The sequence below is a fragment of the Chelonia mydas genome, chromosome 10, assembly GCF_015237465.2.
Source record: "Chelonia mydas isolate rCheMyd1 chromosome 10, rCheMyd1.pri.v2, whole genome shotgun sequence".
Taxonomy (NCBI): domain Eukaryota; kingdom Metazoa; phylum Chordata; order Testudines; family Cheloniidae; genus Chelonia; species Chelonia mydas.
In genome coordinates this window covers 65,914,276-65,940,203 of record NC_051250.2, presented here as the reverse complement: position 1 = coordinate 65,940,203, position 25,928 = coordinate 65,914,276, and the positions used below count along the sequence as shown (strand labels likewise).

The window sequence follows — 25,928 nt, the reverse complement described above, 5'->3', positions numbered from 1 at the left end:
ACATAGGTATCCGGTTACAGCACAATCTGGTTTGTTTTATTTTTTGTTGTTTTTGTTTTTTTTTTTTGACAAGCCAAGTTGTTTGTTTGTTTTTTATTTCTAACTCTTGGGTGTAAAGTTAGTTAAAAACAGAGAGGCAAACATGACAGAAACCAAGGAAAAAGCCCAAGAGGCTGCCCACAGAAGAGCTGTTGAGGCAAAGGAAAAAGAATGGAAGCATGCTCAGGAGGAAAGGGAGGCTGACCACAGGAGAGCTATGGAGGCAAGGGAAAAGGAAAAGAGAGGAAGCATGCTGAGGCGGAGAGGAAGCATGCTGAGGCGGAGAGGGAAAAGGCAAAGGCTGAGCAGAATCTACTGGATAACCCTAACCATCCTTCCCCAACAATCCACAAATGGGAGCGACTATGTCCACAGTATGATGAATCCAGTGATATTGCTGAATATTTTCTCACCTTTGAGAGACTGTGCACTCTCCATAAAATTCCTGAAGCTCACAAGATGACCACATTGGTCGCAAAATTAACTGGAAGATCTCTGGACATATTCAATAAGATGCCTATTGATGAGGCTTCTGACTATAATAAGTTCAAGGATTTGGTTTTAAAGCAATTTCAAATTACATCTGAAACGTACAGAGTAAAATTTCTAACCCTTAAGAGAGGGCCTGGACTAAGTAATGTGGCTTATCTAAACCAGATGAAGGATCTGTTAGATAAATGGGTCCAAAGAAGGGGTGTCACTAGCTTTGATGGAATGTGTGATTTGATAGCTCAGGAGCAATTCCTGAATATGTCCAAGGAGGAAATAAAACAGTGCTTATGGGATAAGGAAATGGACTCAGCAGAAAGTCTTGCTTCTTATGCTGATCGATACAAGCAGTCCCAGACCCCCAGAGAGGCGGGGCAAGCTGGAACAGAACGGGTGGAGGGAGGAGAAAGGAACAACCCTGGTCGCAGTTGGAGCGCATACCAGAAGGGACACCCTCAGACCACACCCTACTACCGGGGGCAGCCCAAGGCCCCAACTACACACCAAGGAATACTCCAGACACCTTATCGTCCTGCCACACCATTCTCCAGCAACCCACCTCGCCCCAGTGACCCGTCAGCTGGATGATGTTTTAACTGTAACAAGCCGGGGCATGTAAAGGCCAACTGCCCCAAGGACCCCAACCGATTACAGTTCATTGCACCGGAATCACAGCAGAGGTCCTCAGGCCCAGATACCTCCCAGATACTCTCGGAGAGGAGGGAAACTGTGAGTGTGGGCGGGAAGAAGGTCACCGCATGGAGGGACACCGGAGCACAAGTGTTGGCTATCCATGCTTCCTTAGTGGACCCCAATTTAATCAATCCAGAGATCCAAGTGATGATTCAACCCTTCAAGTCCAACTCTTTCAATTTGCCTACAGCCAAGTTGCCTGTCCAGTACAAGGGCTGGTCAGGAACGTGGACTTTTGCAGTATATGATGATTATCTCATCCCCATGCTGTTGGGGGAAGACTTGGCCAATCATGTGAAGCTATCCAAGAGGGTGGGAATGGTCACCCGCAGCCAGGCTAAGCAAGCCGTCATGCCCAGCTCTGTTCCGGAAACTTCTACCAGGACCCGGTCAGAGGTGATGGACCCGGACCCCATGCCAACGTCTGCAACAGCAGTAGTGGATCCAGTCCCAGAGACCCAGACAGAGCCAGTCCCAGAACCGGAACCGGTGGAACAACCAGCACCACACCCATTGCCAGCACTGAATCCAGTACTTGCAACCCCAACACCAGAGGCCCCACCAAACCTGAACTGGCAGCAGCCGATAACCCTACACAAGAGGTTCAGCTGGAGCCTGAACCCCAACATAGTGCACCAGCGGATAGCGGTTCACAGCCAACGGAAACAGCCCCATCCCCTACATCGCTTCCAGAGGGACCAAGCATAGGTCCACAATCCAATGAGGAACTGATGTCTCCAGCATCAAGGGAACAGTTCCAGACCGAACAGGAAGCAGATGAAAGCCTCCAGAGAGCTTGGACAGTGGCACGGAGCAACCCACCACCTCTCAGCTCTTCTAATCGATCCAGGTTTGTTGTAGAAAGAGGACTTTTATACAAGGAAACTCTTTCTGGTGGACACCTGGAAGACTGGCATCCTCAGAGACAGTTGGTAGTTCCAACTAAGAACTGGGTAAAGCTCTTGAGCTTAGCCCACGATCATCCTAGTGACCATGCTGGGGTGAACAGGACCAAAGACCGTTTGGGGAGGTCATTCTACTGGGAGGGAATGGGCAAGGATGTTTCTACCTATGTCCGGTCTTGTGAGGTATGCCGAAGAGTGGGAAAACCCCAAGACCAGGTCAAAGCCCCTCTCCAGCCACTCCCCATCTTTGAGGTTCCATTTCAGCGAGTAGCTGTGGATATTCTGGGTCCTTTTCTGAAAAAGACATCCAGAGGAAAGCAGTACATACTGACTTTCATGGATTTTGCCACCCGATGGCCGGAAGCAGTAGCTCTAAGCAACACCAGGGCTAAAAGTGTGTGCCAGGCACTAACAGACATTTTTGCCAGGGTAGGTTGGCCCTCCGACATCCTCACAGATGCAGGAACTAATTTCCTGGCAGGAACTATGGAATGCCTTTGGGAAGCTCATGGGGTGAATCACTTGGTTGCCACCCCTTACCATCATCAAACAAATGGCCTGGTGGAGAAATTTAATGGAACTTTGGGGGCCATGATACGTAAATTCGTAAATGAGCACTCCAATGATTGGGACCTAGTGTTGCAGCAGTTGCTCTTTGCCTACAGAGCTGTACCACACTCCAGTTTAGGGTTTTCACCATTTGAATTTGTATATGGCCGCGAGGTTAAGTTGCCATTACAGCTGGTGAAGCAGCAATGGGAGGGGTTTACACCTTCTCCAGGAACTAACATTCTGGACTTTGTAACCAACCTACAAAACACTCTTCGAACCTCTTTAGCCCTTGCTAAAGAAAACCTAAAAGATGCTCAAAAAGAGCAAAAAGCCTGGTACGATAAACATGCCAGAGAGCGTTTCTTCAAAGTAGGGGACCAGGTCATGGTCTTAAAGGCGCTCCAGGCCCATAAAATGGAAGCGTCGTGGGAAGGGCCATTCACGGTCCAGGAGCGCCTGGGAGCTGTTAATTATCTCATAGCATTCCCCACCTCCAACCAAAAGCCTAAGGTGTACCATATTAATTCTCTAAAGCCCTTTTATTCCAGAGAATTAAAGGTTTGTCAGTTTACAGCCCAGGGAGGAGACGACGCTGAGTGGCCTGAAGGTGTCTACTACAAAGGGAAAAGTGCTGGTGGCGTGGAAGAGGTGAACCTCTCCATGACCCTTGGGCGTATGCGGCAACAGCAGATCAAGAAGCTGTGCACTAGCTACACGCCGACGTTCTCAGCCACCCCAGGACTGACTGAACGGGCATACCACTCCATTGACACAGGTAATGCTCACCCAATTAAAGTCCAACCTTACCGGGTGTCTCCTCAAGCTAAAACTGCTATAGAATGGAAGATCCAGGATATGCTACAGATGGGTGTAATCCACCCCTCTGGCAGTGCATGGGCATCTCCAGTGGTTCTAGTTCCCAAACCAGATGGGGAGATACGTTTTTGTGTGGACTACCATAAGCTAAATGCTGTAACTCGCCCAGACAACTATCCAATGCCACGCACAGATGAACTATTAGAGAAACTGGGATGGGCCCAGTTCATCTCTACCTTGCAGTTAACCAAGGGGTACTGGCAGGTACCGCTAGATGAATCCGCCAAGGAAAGGTCAGCCTTCACCACATGTTGGGCTGTATGAACTTAATGTACTCCCTTTCGGGCTGCCGAATGCAGCCGCCACCTTCCAAAGACTTGTAGATGGTCTCCTAGCAGGATTAGGAGAAGATGCAGTCACCTACCTTGACAATGTGACCATATTTTCGGATTCCTGGGCAGAACACCTGGAACATCTACAAAAAGTCTTCGAGCGCATAAGGGAGGCAGGACTAACTGTTAAGGTTAAGAAGTGTCAAATAGGCCTAAACAGAGTGACTTACCTTGGAGACAAGGTGGGTCAAGGAACTATCAACCCCCTACAGGGTAAAGTGGATGCTATCCAAAAGTGGCCTGTCCCAAGGTCAAAGAAACAGGCTCAATCCTTCTTAGGCTTGGCCGGATATTATAGGCGATTTGTACCACAATACAGACAAATCGCCGCCCCACTGACAGACCTAACCAAAAAGAAACTGCCAAATGCCGTTCAGTGGACCGAAGAGTGTCATAGAATCATAGAATATCAGGGTTGGAAGGGACCTCAGGAGGTCATCTAGTCCAACCCCCTGCTCAAAGCAGGACCGATCCCCAATTAAATCACCCCAGTCAGGGCTTTGCCAAGCCTGATCTTAAAAACTTCTAAGGAAGGAGATTCCACCACCTCCCTAGGTAACGCATTCCAGTGTTTCACCACCCTCTTAGTGAAAAATTTTTTCCTAATATCCAACCTAAATCTCCTCCACTGCAACTTGAGACCATTACTCCTTGTTCTGTCATCTGGTACCACTGAGAACAGTCTAGAGCCATCCTCTCTGGAACCCCCTTTCAGGTAGTTGAAAGCAGCTATCAAATCCCCCCTCATTCTTCTCTTCCGCAGACTAAACATCCCCAGTTCCCTCAGCCTCTCCTCATAACTCATGTGTTCCAGTCTCCTAATCATTTTTGTTGCCCTCCGCTGGACTCTTTCCAATTTTTCCACATCCTTCTTGTAGTGTGGGGCCCAAAACCGGACACAGTACTCCAGATGAGGCCTCACCAATGTCGAATAGAGGGGAACGATCACGTCCCTTGATCTGCTGGCAATGCCCCTACGTATACATCCCAAAATGCCATTGGCCTTCTTGGCAACAAGAGCACACTGTTGACTCATATCCAGCTTCTTGTCCACTGTAACCCCTAGGTCCTTTTCTGCAGAACTGCTGCCGAGCCATTCGGTCCCTAGTCTGTAGCGGTGCATTGAATTCTTCCATCCTAAGTGCAGGACTCTGCACTTGTCCTTGTTGAACCTCATCAGATTTCTTTTGGTCCAATCCTCTAATTTGTCTAGGGCCCTCTGTATCCTATCCCTACCCTCCAGCGTATCTACCTCTCCTCCCAGTTTAGTGTCATCTGTAAACTTGCTGAGGGTGCAATCCACACCATCCTCCAGATCATTTATGAAGATATTGAACAAAACCGGCCCCAGGACCGACCCTTGGGGCACTCTGCTTGATACCGACTGCCAACTAGACATGGAGCCATTGATCACTACCTGTTGAGCCCGACAATCTAGCCAGCTTTCTATCCACCTTACAGTCCATTCATCCAGCCCATACTTCTTTAACTTGCTGGCAAGAATACTGTGGGCGACAGTGTCAAAAGCTTTGCTAAAGTCAAGGAACAACACGTCCACACCTTCTCAGAAGGCCTTTAACCAGCTTAAAGCGACACTCATGTCTGACCCTGTGCTAAGGGCCCCAGACTTAGACAAACCGTTCCTAGTGACCATAGATGCGTCCGAGTGTGGTGTGGGAGCAGTTTTAATGCAGGAAGGACCGGATCAGGAATTCCACCCTGTAGTGTTTCTCAGCGAGAAGCTGTCTGAGAGGGAAAGCAACTGGTCAGTCAGTGAAAAAGAATGTTACGCCATTGTCTACGCTCTGGAAAAGCTACACCCATACATTCGGGGACGGCGTTTCCACCTGCAAACCGGCCATGCTGCGCTACAGTGGCTTCATACCGCCATGGGAAATAACAAAATACTTATTCGGTGGAGTTTAGCTCTCCAAGATTTTGATTTCGACATCCAACACATCTCAGGAGCTTCTAACAAAGTGGCTGATGCACTCTCCCATGAAAGTTTCCCAGAATCAACTGGTTAAAATCGTCCTTGAGATGTGAAAAATATTGTTAGTCTTTATATATACATGGTAGTATATTTAGAGGTGCATGTGTCTTATTAACTCTGTTTTCTCCTAGAGTTCCAATAAGAAATCACAGCCAACGTTCCCCCCATCTGTGATTTGGGGGGACGTGTCATAAATATAAAGGGAAGGGTAAACACCTTTTAAATCCCTCCTGGCCAGAGGAAAAACCCTTTCACCTGTAAAGAGTTAAGAAGCTAAGATAACCTCGCTGGCACCTGACCAAAATGACCAATGAGGAGACAAGATACTTTCAAAGCTGGAGGGGGCGGGGAAACAAAGGGTTCTCTCTGTCTGTGTTGCTTTTGTTGGGACCAGAGCAGGAATGCAGGTCAGAACTCCTGTAAAAAGTCAGTAAGCAATCTAGTTAGATATGCGTTAGATTCTGTTCTGTTTAAGTGGCTGATAATATAAGTTGTGTTGAATGGAATGTATATTTCTGTTTTTGTGTCTTTTTGTAACTTAAGGTTTTGCCTAGAGAGATTCTCTATGTTTTGAATCTGATTACCCTGTAAGGTATTTTCCATTCTGATTTTACAGAGGTGATTCTTTTACTTTTTCTTTAATTAAAATTCTTCTTTTAAGAACCTGATTGCTTTTTCATTGTTCTTAAGATCCAAGGGTTGGGGTCTGTGTTCACCTATGCAAATTGGTGAGGATTTTTATCAAGCCTTCCCCAGGAAAGGGGGTGTAGGGTTTGGGGGGATTTTGGCGGGAAAGACGTTTCCAAGTGGGTTCTTTCCCTGTTATATTTGTTAGATGCTTGGTGGTGGCAGCAATAAGGTCCAGGGACAAAAGGTAAAATAGTTTGTACCTTGGGGAAGTTTTAACCTAAGCTAGTAAAAATAAGCTTAGGGGGGTTTTCATGCAGGTCCCCAGGTACCCTAGAGTTCAGAGTGGGGAAGGAACCTTGACATGTATCAAACAATCTGTTCTATAACCACTAGTCAGCATTACTGCCTCCCCTACCACATCCTCACCCATAGCTTGGAGAAGGCTGACCAAGATGTAAGCATGCACAGCTTCTGATGGATAAAATATTCTCCATACCACAACCATAACACTACCCCCTAGAGATGCCAGTCTCCCATTGTCCTCTTTAACTGCCGTCCTGCAGGTACCCCTTTAACAAATTATTTTCCCCCAACACTTGTAGTTGTAATTTAGCAAAGGGGTTTGTGCAGAAGGGTGAAAGGGTGCAGAGTTTATATTGTGGTGAGGTTTGTGGTGTATGGTAGTTGCAATAATGATAAGGGGTGGGCTCATAGATGGAATAGTAGAGGATACGCTTTGTTGGGTGGCTTAACTTTTCACTTTCCATGCTTTTCTGGGTTTCTGTTGGGAATATTTTGTATAAAATCATCGAAATGTAAGGCTGGAAGGGATCTCAAGAGATCATCTGGTCCTTCCCCCTGCACTGAGGCATCTATGTAGCAACCTTCACTGCTTCACGGTGAAGATTTCTGCATATTAGTTTCCATGGGTTTTTAAGGCTTAATTAGTCCTGGGGTTGGCCAAGTGGGGTATAGAAATTCAAGTGCTGATGGACAATATTTTACCCATCAGCAGCTGTACATGCACCCTCATCTATCAGCAGCTGTCCATGTATCCTTCCCTCCTCTAGAATAAAATAATACAGAAAAATCCAGAAGGCTTAATATATGCCCTGCCCCTCCATCAAGTATGTATGCACCCAGCCTCAATAAATCAAGCTGGGATGCACAGCGCATGAACTTTCCATTTAGGATGAACAATGACTTTCAATTACCCTACCTCTAATATTTAAAAACAACCCAAAACTACTTGTTGCACCAGCTCTACTCAAGCTCACCTCTCTACCAAGTGTTGTGTAGTCATTAGACAATGATTTTTAGGAGACATTGGACTTCAGTAACTCAGTCAGAGGTTAGGGGTCTATTATAGAAGTGGGTGAGTGAGGTTCTGTGGCCTGCCATGTGTAGGAGGTTAGACTAGATTATCATGATGATCCCTTCTGATTTTAAAGTTTAGGAGTCTATAAAGAAAAGTAGGACTGCCAAGAACAAATTCCAGCCCGAGGCCAAATTCAGAGACTTCCTGTTAAATAGTTTTGAAGAGAAATGACACAAAAAACATGTAGAAAATTCAAAGGGGATAAAAACAAATGTTGTGTGAAACTTTGCACTGACTGGCCACCTATTTTTAGAAGGCCAGCAATTCATACCCATTTTAAGCTCATTTAATGCAACATCTTACTGTAGATTCTCAAGCAGGCACCATCACAATATAAATAATAAATATCAAAAGTAATCAAGTGGAATTTCTGCAAATTTCTACTTAGCTCATAGACTTTTGGGGTAAAAAAAAACTTGCAGGATCCAGGTGCTGGATTGGTGATCTTGGGATATTGCCATGTCAGTTTGCAATAGGGTCTGGAATTTTTTTAGTGTTAGGAGCTGGTGCATTGTGCATCTATTTATAGAGTAGAATGTAGGATACTGCAGTTAAAAATTAGCAGGATCCATGTCCCAATCTGGGTCGTTGCATCACTAGGACATGCTGGTGTCCAGAACTTCATAGTGAAGTAGGAGCAGTTGGTTTGTTCTGTATTCAGACAGTAGAATTTGGGGGTCTGAGCACAAAAATCTGCAAGATCCAGCAGGATCCCAGAGCAGGTCTCTGTAGCATCAAGATGCTAGAAAGTTAGAATAATCTATTCTAGAATTTTTGTGTGTGCCCTAATAGGGGTTGGATGTGTTTTGTAGTAAGGTTATGGGGCTTTGGTGCAAATGGGGAAGAATCCACCCAGATTCCATGTCCCAGATCTTGGCCTGGATAGTGCTATTGTGCTGGGACACATGGGGGTCTGGAATTTTTTGGTGCACTAGAATGGGTTGGATTTCTTGTGAATGTCAGCTGTTGTTTTGGGGACCAGGAGTGCCATACTCCATGTCCTGGATGCAGGTTTTTGCAGCGCTCAGATGCACTGCGGTCCTGACATTTTGGTGCAGTAGGAGTGTGGCTGCATGTGTTCTATGCTTGGGAGGTGGAATTTGGGGGTTCAGGCCCAACCACCAACAGGCTCCATTTCCTAGATCCAGGTCTTTGTGGCACGAGGGCACACGGGGGGGAGGGGGTCCAGATTATTTTAGTGCAGTAGGAAAGGCTTGGACGTGTTTTGTATTTAAGTGGTGGAATTTGGGGAGGAGGAGGGTTGGCTGCAAGGATCTGGCAGGATCCACGTAGATCCGGCTTTTCCCTTTTTCCTCAGCCCCCCGTGGAAACGGTGCATAAAGAGAGAGCCCCGCGCCTCAACCGGGGAGGCAAGCAGCGAGCAGACTGAGCCGCTCTGAACTCTGCTGTTTTTCCTAGAAACGGATCCGTGCACCTAGAAAATAACAGGAAGGGAAAGCAGGGAAAAAAAAAAATCACCACCCGAAGATCCTGTTGTTTTCGGTCGCTGCCCGAGGAATAATTTGGAGGAGAAGGATCCATATTTCTGCTGCTGCCGAGGCTGCGGCGCCGGGGATGGAGCGCGGGGCGCGGGCCGTGTAGCGGGCTCGCCCGGGGGCTGCCTTTCGGCCAGGCTCGCTCCGCCCGCAGGGCGATTCCAGCCTCGGCCCGGGCCCTGCCGCGGCGGCAGCGGGATCCCAGCCATTGGGGGCCGGTGGGGTTGAGTCCAAGGCCTCCCCCTCCCCCGCTACACACACACACGCCCCCCCACCTCTGCCGCCGCCGGGGACGGAGGCTGGTGCCGGGGGCCCGACCCTGCTGCGGCTGCCGCTGCCTGGGCGGATCGCACCCCGCGAGGGGCGGCCGGGTGCAGGGGGGCGCGGGGCGGGCGGCGGAGGGAAGCTCCCGATGGCGCGTCCGAGGCCCCGCGAGTACAAGGCGGGAGACCTGGTGTTCGCCAAGATGAAAGGTTACCCGCACTGGCCGGCCAGGGTGAGTGAGGGCCGGGGCCGCGGCCCGGGGGGTGGGTGGGGGGCAATGCAGGGAGCCCGACCCCCCCCCCTCCTCCCAGCGCAGCGCCCGGCCCGGCCCCACCATTTCCCCGCTGCTTCTCCTCTGCCTCTCCCGGGGCGTGTGGCGGCGGCGGCGGCGGCTGGGTCCATTGCAAGCCCAGCCGCAGACACAGACCACCCACCCCCCCAGCCCTCCATGCCTGCCGCGGCGGGGAGCGACAGGGGAGCGGGTGTCTGTTCCCCGCTGGATTATTGTGCATCTTTGCTTGAATGTGCAGATTTCTCCGCACCCCCGCCCCCCCCGTCCTGGGAGAAGGGGAGGGGGCGTGTGGGGATTGTACCTGAATTATTATTATGGGGAGTTGGCAGCTCTGCATGATAATGATGCCATTTATTATACGCCCTCCCCTCTCACAGTCCCCCCTCCACTAGTGAGGGCTCCCGCCAGCCTTCCCACATGCACATTTCCAGGCAGTTGCAGAAAAGCTGCCTTTGCCCACAATATGAAGCCACAGAGGGAGAGAAAGAGACAAACAGGCATAGCCATCAGGAGGCCAGATCTGTGTCTCTCTCAGCCCAGGAAGTGTCCACTGCATGGGAAACACACATGGGAGGAGAGCAAGGCCTAGAATTTAGGCAACAACTCTTTGCAGGGTGCTTGATGCACGGAATACACCATATTTGGGGCTGCAGGGGGCGGAGGAGGCATGGTCTACTACAAAGAGATTAGTGGTAAACATGGACACAATCCGGAGGGATGCAACTTATTAATTGAGAGGAGGAGTTGGTCTACATGGCCTCCATTTTTTCCACGCGCCCCTCCAAATGCAGGCTCATTGGGGAGCTGATCATGTGGAGAAGTTCTGGGATTGTGAAGCAGTGGCTGGTTTTATTTTGTGAAAAGAAAAGGAGGACTTGTGGCACCTTAGAGACTAACCAATTTATTTGAGCATAAGCTTTCGTGAGCTACAGCTCACTTCATCGGATGCACTCAGTGGAAAATACAGTGAGGAGCTTATGCTCAAATAATCAATCTCTCTGGTCACTCGATTTCTGACCTAAAAGTGGCTATTCTTCAACAAAAAGACTTCAGAAACAGACTCCAAGGGGAGAGACTGCTGAATTGGAATTAATTTGCAAATTGGATACAATTAACTTAGGCTTGAATAGAGACTGGGAGTGGTTGAGTCATTACACAAAGTAAAACTATTTCCCGTTGTTTATCCCCCCCCCCCCCCCCCCCCCGACGTTCTTGTTAACTGCTGGAAATGGCCCACCTTGATTATCACTACAAAGGGTTTTCTCCCCCCCCCCCCCCCCCCCCGCCCCACTCTCCTGCTGGTAATAGCTCATCTTAAGTGATCGCTCTCCTTACAGTGTGCATGATAAACACCCATTTTTTCATGTTCTGTGTGAAAATAAATCTCCTCACTGTATTTTCCACTGAATGCATCCGATGAAGTGGGCTGTAGCTCACAAAAGCTTGTGCTCAAATAAATTGGTTAGTCTCTAAGGTGCCACAAGTACTCCTTTTCTTTTTGCGAATACAGACTAACACGGCTGCTACTCTGAAACCTTTTATTTTGTGGTGGTTTGGGGTTGTGAATTTTTTATTTTATTATTCCTTTCCCATCTTTGATTATAAAATGGTTTGAAATAACTGAGTTGGAAAAGCATCATGGGCATTTGGCAACCAAATAAGCATCCCACTGTATATTTAATGTCCATATTCAGGAGAGCCACAAAACAGAGCAGGGCATTCCCAGGGGCGATCTGATACTATGGCATACTTACAGCCTTCTCTTCCCTCTTTTTTGGTCACCATGGTGTACTTTGTTGTGTGAGCTGCATTTTGTTTTCATTCACAAGTAAAAGAAAGTTGTTGGTGTTTATGATCTGCGAGAGCTTGAACATTATAAAGGGTTAAGCATCAGAGGGGTAGCCGTGTGAGTCTGGATCTGTAAAAGCGGCAAAGAGTCCTGTGGCACCTTATAGACTAACAGACGTATTGGAGCATAAGCTTTCGTGGGTGAATACCCACTTCGTCGGATGCATTATAAAGGGTTGTACACATCGTGCAGGAAAGTACAGGAGAGCAGGGTCAAGGTAGCATGGACTTTACCAATGCCCTTGAGAAAGCAATGAGAAAAGGGTATATGTAAGTGGTGAAAAGTGAAGCAAGGGTCCTTATGAGTGTGAGTGTTGAGTGTAGACACAGTACAAGGAGGGAAAACCAGTATTGGAGGCTTAAATGAAGGTTGATAGAGAAGAGAAAAATCAGAGGATGCTAAATGTTAAAGGGTACAGAAATAAGGACGCACACCCAATTGCTTTGGCAGAGCGGGCTGAAATTCATTTGTGAATAGGCATAAGAACATAGAACTTAAGAATGGCCATACTGGGTCAGACTAAAGGTCCATCTAGCCCATTATCCTGTCTTCAGATAGTGGCCAGTGCAGGTGCTTCAGAGGGAATGGACAGAACAGGTAATTATCAAGTGATCTGTGTCTAAACTTCACATTGTATTTGTAATTAATGTCTCTGATCAGCATTTATATTCTTATATCTGCTTGTGATGGCCAACAGCATGCTAAAGGTGATGGAGTCTGTTTTAAATCAGTTTCTTTCTTACTTCAATAATGGTTTAATTTAATCTGAAAATGGAGCAGCAAGTGACTTTAACAACTCAGATAATTCCAGCTTTGGGTTTGATCCTGCTCCCATTGAAGTCAATGGCAAAACTCCCATTGACTTTACTAAGAAAAGCTCTACTCTTCTCCTCACTTGCATGCGACAACATTCTCCTTGGAGTACAGTGAAGACTAGCCCTGTGGCCTTGTCCTCATGAGTAAAGAGGGTGTGTTCTTAACTCGTGTTAGCTAACATATGGTAACTAATTAAAGTAAATGGAAAACAGGATAGGGCTCTTTGTTTCAGCAAACTTTTCTTTATTTTTTTATCATACACTGAGCACAGATGGGCACATCTTTGATTGTGTGTCCAGCAGGCTAGTCAAAGGTTTGTCCCTCAGGATACGTCTTCACTAGGAAAAAAGGTGTGTTGTTAACTTGTGTTGTTAAGTGAAGACCCCAGTGAAGACAAAGTCATCTGTGGTTTTAACATGAGGTTTTGCAGGTTGAGGTAAAGACTATGAGACTGCTTTGTCTTCAGTAGGATTTTACCTTGTGTTAGGTACCATGTGTTAGCGAACACAAGTTAACAACACCTTTTTTCCATGTGAAGATAAGGCCACAGGGTTTACACTAATCTTCACTGTGCTCCAAGGAGACTGTTGTGTCATGCAAGTGAGGAGAGAAGTAGAGATTTTTGCAGGTGAGACAGCAAGTCAGCTCCCCTGATTAACTGAACCCCAGTTATCAAGAGGTTTTGCTTAAGCCGAAGATCTTTGTATGATCAAAGTTCAGATGTGTATATACCGCAGTATAACATTTATAAACCATTTGTATGCTTGATCCTTAAACTCACATATAAAAAAGCTACATATTTTATTTTAAAAATACTGGTTTAGTAATCCAAAGGGTTTGTTATTTATTGCTGTATTTAAATAATTTCTTGTTGCAATGGCCCCCCTCAGAGGGTGTGTTGAGACTCGGTGGTCCTTGGCAGGAAGTGCTATAGAAGGGCAAAATAGTTACCTGTATTTAGTGAAGTGGAGCAGTATTAAAGCAGGACAGAAAGTGAGTAGCCAGCTTTGACACTAAGCCAGCCTCTTCTTACCAATATGAATCTGCCGTTTAACTCTATTGGCTTCAGCAGGAAGAAGATCAAGCCCTGTGTGGGCAAGAGCAACATTCTGCACAGTGAGAGAAGAGGTGGAAGTGGCTGATGTGTAGAGAAACCAATAGGGAGCTCTGCTTAAAAACGGATGGCACGCTGTGACTCTTGACAGGTTTCAGAATAACAGCCGTGTTAGTCTGTATTCGCAAAAAGAAAAGGAGTACTTGTGGCACCTTAGAGACTAACCAATTTATTTGAGCATAAGCTTTCGTGAGCTACAGCTCACTTCATCGGATGCGATGAGCTGTAGCTCACGAAAGCTTATGCTCAAATAAATTGGTTAGTCTCTAAGGTGCCACAAGTACTCCTTTTCTTTTTGTGACTCTTGAGCTTCACTAGCTTATGATATTGAGCATCATCTGACAAATTAATAACTTACAAAGGGCCAAATCCTGCAGTCCTTAGTCAAAACTCCAATTGACAGTCACTCAGGTCTTTCCATGCTCTGTTGTAAAGTCTCGCTTTACAAAACCCGTCTTTGTAAGGCACTTTTGGATACTTGGAATACGAAAGATGCCATTGAAGTCATATTGACTTCTCTTTGTTTTGATCTTGCAGTCTTTACTCAAAGACAAAACTCTCATTAGCCTACATTGGGGCCAGTGAGTAGGGATGGCAGGAATTGGGCCAAAGTCTGTAAGTTTGGTATCTAAGGTGACTTATGTGAGTGGATTAAGCCCGATCTTGTATCAAAAGGAAGAGTAGCAGTTTGGTGTAATAAGATGTGTGTAGCACTTACAGCCATGAGATAAATACTAAGCGGCTAGAGCCCCTGCTGATGTAAACAAGTGAAGTTCCATTGATGTGACTGGAACTATGCAGATTTACTCCAGCTGAGGATCCAGCCCTGACAGTACATTGATTGCATAGGCGGAAGAGGCATTTAGTATGCATGGAGGAAGCGTGCTCGGATGGTTGAGGTACTAGGCCGAGATTTAGGAAATATAGGTTTGGTTCCCAGCTCTGCTATAGGCTACCTGTGCAACCTTGGGTTATGCAGTCTCTCTGGGCCCCCGTTCACTGTCTGTAAAATAGGAACAACACCACTTCCCTACCTAACAAGGGTGTTGTGTCAATAAAGTCATTAACGTTTGTGACTTGCTCAGCTACTACCAAGATGGGGGCCAAATCATTACTAGACACATAGAAAAATATCCATTGCACCTTCCAGATATGTTCTTCTAGTTTGTTGAAAGGGTGAATATTGGCCATTGGTTAGCCACTTAAGATTAAATGAAAGGAAGAATACAAAAAATCAATAATTGTGTTCATTTCATCAGTGGCCCTGAAGAAATAATAAGCAATTAGATGACACAATATGAGTGTGATTAAAAAATAAGGAGACCATTAATGCAAATGTAAAGAGAGGAACAAAATTCTGAATGACCTGAATAATGTAGGAGTTTGCCCAGGTAAGTGACTTATGCAGTTCATTGAACAAAATGTAAGATAACGTGGCTCGGGATAAGAGAACGAGATTTGGGTAGACTCGGATAGCTTGTGCAAGGATGGTTAAGTTGGTTTGGAACAGTACAAAAGAGATCTAAAGAGGTATTGCAGTAAACTTTAATTTGCCACACACAGAAGGTTTAGATGCTTTTCACTTCTCAATTAGGCGAAAGTATGTCCCTTAGAGTGATGATGTTACACTAACTAATCTAAAGTTTGCAGTCTCTTGGGAATCTGAATTTCTTCTCTTCTAGACCCACATCTCTCTCCTTCTCCTTATAATTTCTTGCTGTTGCTTTATATTGATAGTGCCTTGTATATCATATTTGTTAGCTATGTTTGACAGCACATGTGATGCTGCCTGGTACATGTACAAGAGTCACGCTTAAAGAAGATAGGTTTTCTGAGGTATTTATACATTTTAGGGAACTGTGTTTGATCGATACCTCTTGCCAGTAACTGTTAGTAAACTCTGGCATTGTAATGGGGACCACTGTCTGTGATATGTTCAGCTGCAGAAATTATTTTAATAAAATACAAGGGTAGGCTGGTAATTTCCAGCCCAACACATTTAAAAATTATTGTTAACTATGACCCAATCCAAAAACCCCCGTAAAACATGTTTAACTTTAAGCACTGAGTAATCCTAATGTGGCACTTAAGTTAAAGTTAAGCATGTGCTTTGTTGGATTGTTGCCTAGAAGAGTAACACTGTTAATACTATGGTATTAAAGAACCTAAAAAAATAAACTACCAGAGGGTGAAATAATTCCAGCAGTCTTAATTTTCACTCTTCAATAAAATAGTGAAGAACAGTGTGGAAAAATGCATTTAAGACACATGCACAGAAATTTTAGAAACAAACTATGGCCCTGATGTTGAAGTAGAAGTCCACATTAGTGGATCCCACAGGACTGTGCATGGTCACAGTGTCTTCACTGATGGATTCTAGGGCAGGACCAGGGCCCTGGTTTTGACGCAGTAAGTTAATATGCTAGATACCTAACAACAACTTACTAACTACAGTTTGTATGTATGGCATCTTGGAAATATCATCAATCCCTCAAACAATCATGGAAGTACAGTTCTACATTTTAAAGTGTTTGATATTTTAAAGAGACCATTTGTTTTCTTATTGGACAAAGGACAAGAGAAGGTAGGGTTTCCCTGGCAGAGTTTATCCTTTTTGGCAAAGAATGACAGACAAAAATCAGTTAGATCCAGAAAACTTCAAAGAGCCCATCAAAAACAGACAACAGATCTTTCTCTATATTTTAATGCCAAAACCAGTTACAATCTATGAGCTTTTCTCTTTGGCCATTTGGGACCTGTCCAGTCCTTTCCTATTTGCTTAAAGATCACTCTGTGCTTTTTCTCCAGCCTCCCCTTGTTGTTGCTCTGGTCTTCTGCTATCACTTTTTGCCCTGCTGCTAAATCTGAGTCTCTTATATCTCCTCCTCCTTCATCACTCTCAGCCTAGTCCTACTTTTCCTCCCTCTCATTATCTGTCTGTCACAGGGCACCCCTGCCGCTACCCAATGTATTCCACTGCCTGGCCAGCTTGCATGGTGTCACGGTCACAAACACACAGCAGGTTATTACCTTTTCACCAAGGTGGGTGTTTGTTCTTTTCTTACAAAGTAACAAGTGTAATGCAGGCATGCAGCAATGGGAGACTTCCATGCCACCCTCTTTCCGCAGCCCAGGCTCACCTTCTGAGCTGAGCCTTGCTTCCTGTTCATCCCACTTACATCCTCCCAAATTGCCTCATTAGCCCAGTGATGACCATCCAGTTGCTCAGTCCCCCAACACAGTGTATATTTAGCTTCAGTTAAGCCTGTACTCTTCCCAGTGCTGCAGCAAACCTAGTGACCAGGGTGCTACTAGTCGTGCCCTGTCTTACACCTTCCCACTTATTTCTCCTGAGGCCTTCTCTTGCCTCTGGAAGAGGTCTTCTTTGCTGCCCGTGCCCCACCCTCTTTCTGGGGCTGGGGTTCTACTAGAGGTTCCTGTTCCTTTTGCAGCTGACCTTCCATGGACTACTGGTGATGGTCTCCTGCCTTCCACCAACAAAAAGTATATTTTGAGGGTGGAGGTTTTCCCCACATCTCCACCTTGGCCCATAGGTCATTCCACCAGTCACACCTCACTGATCTCTCCTTCAGTTTACTTGGCTCATGGTTTATATCTACCTGCATGAATTGTCCCTCTAGAGCCACACTTTCGGGATCCCTGTCTTCCCCTGACTTATCTTGGTCCTGGTTTGGGCCTATCGGGGTAGGTTCACCCACCAAGGCTTCCTTGTCGGGACCCACCTCTCTCCTCAGCTTGTTCTCCATCCTGAGCCTTGCCCAGGACTTATTCCTCCTGGGAGTTGGCTGAGCCTCCATCTTCCTTCTCTAGGTGTCCCTGATCTAGCATTCCTGGCTTCATTTTCCCCTTCTCAATTTTTCCTCCTCCTTCCCTCAAGTCTTCCAGTGTGTTTCATCTTTCTAAGCTTGTTACTATCTGTCTGTTATCACATACTGGACCTGGAAGGATCGACACTCGTGAGCTTTTTGCACAGACCCATCGGTCGGGGTCCCTCCCCCCATCATCAACCCTTTTTAAATAAAGCAAATGGAGTCCAGTCTGTTGTTAACTTTACCAACTAAGGCGAAGACTTTATTAGCCCTACTCACTGCCATTTACACTTTTCTTCTACTTCAAATGGGATAACCGCCATGGGATAAGGGCTCTCTTCCCCACGTATATAATAAATAGTTATCACTGACCCCTCTTGTCGCTACTGCAGCTTAACCAAGGTGTTCCGTATGAGGGAACTCATTGCCGCTGAATTCATAGGACCCCTTGTCGTTCTTCAACCTACTTCAACCAGAATTGTTCTTATCTCAGGTCCCCTTTTTAGGCCTGTCCACCCAGAGAACTCCACAAACTCACAGTTCATGTAGGGGCAGTCTATCTTTATGTGTCCTTGGCCCTTGTACTGGTAGTGGGCGGCTGGGGCATCATTGTTTGCCCCTTGCATCCTCTTCCCAGGCTTTGCTGTATGAGGTTCTTCAACCTTCCCCTCACCCTTGATTATAAGGGTACGGAGCTCTTTCCATGGAAAGTCTGCCTCCACGGACTCCTCTGTTAATTTTTCTGCCACCTCTAATGATTCTGGCTGGTTCCTCCAAATTCAGACCCATGTAGTTGCAGGGAGGCACTGTTTAAATTGCTCCAGAGTAATGGAGTCCATTGGGGCCTCTGTGCTGTCTATCCAGCTGTATGCAACCATCAGGTGGCCTAGTCTGATCATTTCTGTGCAAAGGCCCTGGGACATATCCCGCCGTTCCAGCTGGCTGCCCTGAATTTTTGGTGGTATTTGTCAATATTTGGTGGTATTCAGACAGGCCGACTCTGTCTGAAATAGCAGTCCTCAGCGTATCATAGTCTTTGGTCTAGTGTATTTGCTCAGGGCCATATAGGTTACCTGATCCTCACTGCCCAGATAAGGGATTGGCCTAAGTGCCCATGCACCCTTGTATCTGGGGCTAGTAGCCACCTGCACAAAGGGTAGTAAAAAGGCATCAGAGTCATCCCCCGGGGCCATCTTACACAGAACCAGGCCCACATTTCAATTTCCAGTCCCCTCACTGGAGCTCACCAGCCTCTAAAGGAGCTGTTCCTGTCCCCGGGCCTGCTCCTTGATGAATGCTAGCAACGTTTTCTGGGGCTGTGCTTGCCAACGCAGAAGTGCTTGCATCCCTGTCTGCTGGGTCTTCTGCATCTCCTGTTGTTGTTCCGCTAGCCAGCGCTGTGTCTCGTCCATGGTGCCTGGATCTTCTGCCTTCGCACAGGTCCCCTTCAAGTCTCCTTCTCAGCTAAGGGAGTTACTAATCCTGGAGAATCCCCCACGCGTCACAGGGCGCCTCTGCCACTACCCAGCGTACTCCACTGCCTGTCCAATTTGCATGGACTCACGGTCACAAACACACACCAGGTTGTCATCTTTTCACCAACATGTGTGTGTATTCTTTTCTTACAAAGTAAGACCATGTAATGCAGGTATACAGCAAGGAGAGGCGTCCATGCCACCTTCGCTCCTCAGCCTAGGCTCACCTTCTGAGCTGCCCCTTGCTTCCTGTTCCTCCCACTTATATCCTGATCCTTCCAAATACCTCTTTAGCTCAGTGATGATCACCTAGGTGCTCACAATCCCTCAACAGAAAGTGTATTAATGGCTTCAACTAAGCTTGTACTCTTCCCTGTGCTGCAGCAAACCCAGTGACCAGGGTGCTGCTAATAGTATCCTGTCACACTATCTTACACCTTTGTCACTATCAGAATTGTGCAAAGATATTCCCTGGTAGGCATTCTTCATTATTTTGTCATATTGGATCAATCTGTGCCATGATTTCATGATCAGCTACTAAGCTCCTGCATTATAAGGGGTTCTGCATGCAAAACTCCTGTGGCTACACTCAATGTTCTATGTGTCAAATGTAGTGAGATAAGCCCTTCATGGAACCCTTTCTTACCTTCAAGACTTTTTGCACATTTTGCTTAGATAATCTGAATTTAAGCCTTATTTTCAGATATTGGAGCAGATGTAAGAGGATGCTCTTTTATTGACGTCAGTGGTTCATTGTATTTATAGTTAATATTGTTAGCTGAATATAATGAGAAATGTAAGTGTAAATTTCCCTGTATTTGGGGGTTGTGGAATCTCCTCTAATTTCATGCTCTTTGTCTTGTGCTCTGTTTTGAAGCATGCTTTAAAACAGAATTCATTTGAGGGTCATGACAGGGAAGAGTAATGACTGCTATAATTAAGGTTTAATGTAACTTTCATGAAAAAACACCTTTTCAAATTGCTCTTAACTTTTGACAAACAAATTCCCTTTTGGACTGAAATGTTCCATGGTTGGACTCAGTCCAGACATAACTGTTCAAGGGAAATTTCGGCAAAATTCATCTTTTTTTAAAAAAATTCAATGGCTTGTTGTTGTTTTAAACAACCATCTCCAGGTGCTCAGGTGAGTTTTGTACGCAAATAACAGTAGCCGAATCTATTTTGTTTAACCATGGCATGTTTTTTTGTAAATCTGAGTGAACTTAAGGAATAGGCAAGAAAGAAGGATATTGGTTCAATAATTTTGCAGCTATGAGTATTGAAAGTTTTTTGCACATGAGCACTAAGCTTTCTGTTGGACTCCTTTTTTCCCCTCATAACTTTAACACTACTGAGCTGGTGTTCATCAATCGTTACTTGTTTTGTGGATTTCAGGTTAAAGCCATTATAGTTGTAAGTGGACACAATCGCATGGAAATCTTGCTTATGCTAGTGGTTAATCTATCTCCTGAGTGAAATTTGTAGTGAATCAGGTTCTCAAAACTGTATGTACTTAATTGTAACTCACTCCAGAGAAGTATAAAAATCGCTAGTTTATATTATAATTGACATGCTCTATTAATTGACAAATAATGTATGATGATACTGGCAGAGTATAAATTCCTCTTATTATATCTTATTTGCATTAAAGTAACTTTTAGAGGCTCCAACTGAGATTAGCCTCCGTGGTGCTAAGTGCTGTACAAACTAATGTAAATGTAGGCAACAACGCTAAGGTTTGTGCTTTCAACTTTAACTTTGCATTTCCTGCTAGTGAGTGCTTGATTTCCCAACCTTAATGTTGCGTTACACTAAATGTAGAAAGAAGAGTGTTAACATATAGAAACATATGTTTATAATAGCTTGCAACAATATGACTGGGGATAAAAAACACTTTCAAACGATATATGACTGTCCTTTGAGGAAAGATCAAGAGGGCTTCCTGACAGTGATATGGATTAATCAGTGATAGAGAAGCAACTCGCTCTGGAGATTTAAATCTTAATTTGAACTGTAAACCCTTTTGTGGCAGAGACCTTTTCTACATGTGGGCTAGCGTAGTGGCCTCTAAGTGCTACTTGAATATGCATAATAAATGGTAACAACAACTAGAAAATACACCATAAGGAACAATCCTTCACTGGCAAAATGTTGACTAGGGACCATATTTTTAAAGATATTTACATGCCTAATGATGCAGATAGGCACCTAGTGAGATTTTTCAAAAGTGCCTGGAAGCCTGTTTGCATCTCTAGGCACCAAAATACCTTTACAGATCTAGCCCTAGATGACTTAATGAGTCCTTTACATCTCTAACCTCTATGAGTCTGTGAAAAATATTTTAGTGACATATACCAGAGACAGAAGCCTAAAATCTAGGTGGTGCACATTGCAATGAAAGCACACCATTTAACTGTGCACTCTGACGGAGGCAGCATCAACAAAAAAGGCTCCAGTAGTTTGGATGATTCACAAGAGGAGCAACTAGAATAAACAGTATTTTAAAGGAGTCCAAGAAATACTTGGCAGAAGAGGTAGTTTCATGAGGCAAACCTTCTAAAACTTAAAGGAGGAAATCGATCCAGTCTCCCCTCATTTCCTACTCTCAGAAAAGGCTCTTCATTACTGGCTTTGGATTTTTCAGAGTGTTTTACATAATTTTGTGTAACGGTTATTTCTAAACCTGATACAGAAATTGGAAATAAAGTGCAGATTCATTTCCAGTCTTGCTTTGTTTTTTTTCTTACTGTCTGACATGGAAGCTGAAGGACCCACATAAACCTGTTGTTTTTTTTCTTGTGCTGAAAACAAACAAAAAGAAAATAACTAATTAGAATAAATACTACAGCAACATAAAATAGCAGACTTCCATGGCTATGTTGTAATTCCCATTTCTCCATTCCAAAGTCCCACATACTCCAGATGATCCTGGGTCAACCCATATATTATCTTTTGCATCACTGCTGATCCCAAAAGACACGGAATGTTCTTGGATTTCAGCAAGATTTAATACTCATCTCCCAGCCTTTAGTAAGACCTCCCTAAAGTCTACAGATGCCTTCAGAAGTCAGCATAAAAGATTGGACACAACGTGCTGCAGTGTTATGTTCAATACAAACCCCCAAGGTTGAAGGGGTATAAGTCTGGAGAATATGTTTATGAAAATGCATTATATCCCTAAATCCCTTTAAATAGCCTCTTACACCAGTGTGGAGAGATAATTAGCGTACAGCTGCAGCCCTAAAAATACAGACTGGAAACAGGTTATTTTGCCTTGCAGCAGCGTGTAAAAGCCTAGAGAGAAGCTAACTGCCAGCTTCGTTTAGCAGCTTGAACTGAAGGCACCATATAACATCAGAGAGAAAAAGCCAAGCCATGAATGTTATATACACCAAGGAATTTCCTTAAGACCATAAGTTAACAAAGCAATGTGTGTATATATAACACCCAGCCAAAGTGAGTGAGCAGTGAGGGAAGAAAGGGAAAAAAGACAGATGAACCATGAGATGGAGAAAAGGTACCAGACTGCACTGAACTGGTTGGGACTGCTGGGAAGCCAGTGATGCTAATCATAAAAGGATGTTTGAGCCCAGGAAGCTAGTACACTTGCCTTCGCTCTTAGGACCCCGTAATGCACGCCTACTTACAAATGCGATTGCATGGGAACACATCAGCAACTGACAGACTCAGATACCATGTTATGGGGCAGAGGAGACTCAGCTTACCAAAAGGCACAGCTAATTTCCAGCTTGCACCAGTGTAGCTAGTTAAACGGAAAAGCATGCAAGGGATACAAAAGGAACAATCTCAGTAGGCAAAACTCTTCCTTCAGTTCCCCCGCCTCCTCCATGAAGTGCCAGTGAAGTCAATGAGATAGCACAGGTAGCTTCTGGCCTGAAGACTGGTGTTCTTAGACTGTCTCTTCTACAAATTCCCATCTATCTATAACCAAGACCAGTTTCTACATTTTTTCCTTTCAGAGAGATCCCAGAGGATGGTGTTGGGGCAATTGCACATTTGCCCCATAGGCTCTCCTGTGATGAGTTCCACCTGGGTTCTTTACTGTCCCCACGCCTGCTTTACTCAAGAGGCCAGCTGGCAAAGCAGTGAGAAAATTTGGGCTACCAGATCCATGTTTGCAAGGCTACCAGCTTGTGGTGCCTTTGAATCACAGGAGGACAGTGCAGTCAGTCTGCTTTCAGTCACTCACCGACAGAGGGCCTTACATGAGAACAAGTGGGCTGAGAGGCTCCATTCAGAAAAGACAGAAGAGATGCAAACAGGCTGAGTATCAGAGTGCGTTATTGAGGAGATCCACACACTGGCCCTGATTAATTGGGAAGCTCTGGGAGTTTTGCATTGTTCTGTGACACACAGCAGCCATCGCTTAGCTTAGCTGGCCAGGTAAGTCAGGTTTGCAGCTGTTCTGTGTCACTGAAGCAGCACAAAAGTATGCAGAGTGAACAATGGACACCTTTGTTTTTCTAAAAAGTCACAACCTGGGTGTGACAGGTTCCTCTCGGGATGCCACCTGGAACTGAGGTACCACTGAGCCCGCCTGACCTACCAGTCTGGGCTCTCTTTACACTGTACTGCCGCAGGCCCTCAAGCCCCCTCCAGCACACATACAGGCAGGGACGCACCCAGCTGCAGCTACATACAGACGCTTAGAGCTCTGCATGGGAAGGCTTCAGCTAAGGAACTGCCCAGCTACTCAAGTGCCCAGCTACTCAAGTTTACCTCTGGAGGATAAACTCAAAATTATACCGTCTTACACTGCACAGAGATCTGTACAGCGTAAGCTCATGAAATTTGCCCCCTCCCTCAATGGGGAGAGGAAATGTACAACAGCTTTTTGCCTCAAGTTATGACTCCCACACTCAGTGGTTTTAGACAAGGCAAAAATAAATCTATTAACTACAAAATATAGATTTTAAGTGATAAGGGATAGCAAACAGATCAAAGCAGATTACCTAGCAAATAAACAAATACACAACCTAAGCTTAATATACTAAAGAGATTGGATATGAGTAATAAATTCGCACCCTAAATGGTAATTTAAGCTAGCTGCAGGCTCTTAAGGGGAAAGCTGCACTTGCTTGCAGCTTAAAACCCCAAGTATTCCTTTCACAGGCTAGAAATCCCTCTAGCCTGGGTCCAGCACTTCCCCTGCAGTTCAGTCCTTGTTCCTCAGGTCTTTCCAAGAGTCTCCTTTGGGTGGAGAGTCAGTGAAGAACCATGATGATTTCACTCCCCTGCCTTAAATAGCTTTTGCATATGGTGGGAACCCTTTGACTCCAAGCTTGGTTCCCATGCCCAGTCAGTGGAAAAACACTGGTATTCCAAGATGGAGTCCAGTACCAGGTGATCTGGTCACATGCCCCTATAGTGTCATAGCAGCCATGACTTGGAGGCTGTTTGTAGCATCCTCAGGAAGGATCCCCAGTGGGAGATTAGCTTTTTCTAAGGCCTATTGTTTTCTCTAATGGCCCTTCCCAGCCAGCCATCTAGATTGAGTGCATTCTGGCTGGTGAGCGTTCCCCAGGTGTAAACATATTTGTGATACAGATACACAGTCAATATTCTAACTCCAGATACAAAAATGATACATGCATACGAATAGGATAATCAGATTCAGCAAATCATAACCTTTTCAATGTTCTCTCACATGCCCTACATTGCATAAAATACATCATAATTATACCATACTCATATCATCATAATATTATATGAAGAATATGGTGTGTTGTGTCACCCTGGGATTGTGCCTGGGTCTCTGGCTGCTCATGAACTGGACAACAGTGGGCACCATTGCATTTTGACACCTTTGACACCATTTTGACACCTTTTGTTTTCATGAATACCTCTAGTGCTCCAGTTTGTGGGATGGGTTTTCAAGGTCTCTATTATTACTAGCCAGGACACTGTATAGCTCCCCAAGTATAAATAGCATGGGTATTGTTTTGAGAGAAAAATCCAGTCATAAATATGTATGAATCCTAACCCAAACTGAAAGTTCAAGTGTGAAAGTACTTTGAGTCAGACATGCCTTAGTCTGATTAAATGGGACCCTGCGCAGGTGGGTTCTGTGCAAGGCTGGAGATAGTTATAAGCTAAGAAAAGAAGTAAATCTGGCAGGGGTGGTGGTTTGCAAATGGACCTTGAGGAGCATGGAGAATATGTTAGACCTAATGTTACCTATACATTGGTTTGTTAGGACGCTTGGGGAAAACTAGACATAGGGACGATGCTCCCAGGAAGTTTTGGTCTCTGCTTTCAAGGGAGGTATATGATTTATCCCCTCCCCTCCCTTCAGTTTATACCATGAGACCACCCGAGTTCTGCTGCCAAGGAAGCCTCCACGGCTATGAAAGCAGAGGTGCAGTTTGCCCCCAAGAGCGGAAGTGATGCAGACAGCTGTATGTGGTCCCTCTGCACTGGGATAACGATCACCCTTAATCATTACTTGTTTATCCGTCTCTCCAGCCCCTGCATTGCTTTTGCTACTTCTCTGTAAATTCCCTTCACTTTATTGTGGTGCACAGAGCTGGAGCAGTGTACTAGGTGTGGTCACAGCAAGGCAACAGAGAGCATAACTGTCACCTCCCTGCTGGGAGCAGCCTGTGTGCCCCAGGCTGGCAGTACCACTTAGTGGCAAGTGTCCAGGGCCGCTTGCCTAGCAGCTACAGCTCACGGTAGCATCACCCAACAGTGAGAGTCCAGGGCTGCTCTGCCTAGGGGCTATTGTCCCAAGGGGGGTGGAATCCGGGCCCACCCTATTCCACCAGATTTCGACCCCAGGGTGCTACAAAGCAGTAGGCCATATGCATGGCATAGGGTCTGGTACCCTTACTCACGCTCCCTGGGTCACTTCCTACCCCTGTTTTCTGTACCTCCATTGATGT

General features: G+C 45.5%; 1 protein-coding gene across 3 annotated transcripts in view; it reads left to right on the top strand.

The window, feature by feature from the left end:
• The first annotated feature begins 9,239 nt into the window (after positions 1-9,239).
• HDGFL3 (HDGF like 3) overlaps positions 9,240-25,928 on the top strand; it is a 56,931-nt gene continuing 40,242 nt past the window's right edge. The window contains exon 1 of one of the 3 annotated variants that reach the window (XM_043523683.1): positions 9,240-9,879. In XM_043523683.1, the coding sequence (XP_043379618.1) occupies positions 9,796-9,879 (84 nt within the window). In that variant the 5' untranslated portion in view covers positions 9,240-9,795. The remainder of the gene's footprint in view (positions 9,880-25,928) is intronic. The other 2 variants (XM_037910578.2, XM_037910579.2) reach the window with 2 other exon arrangements.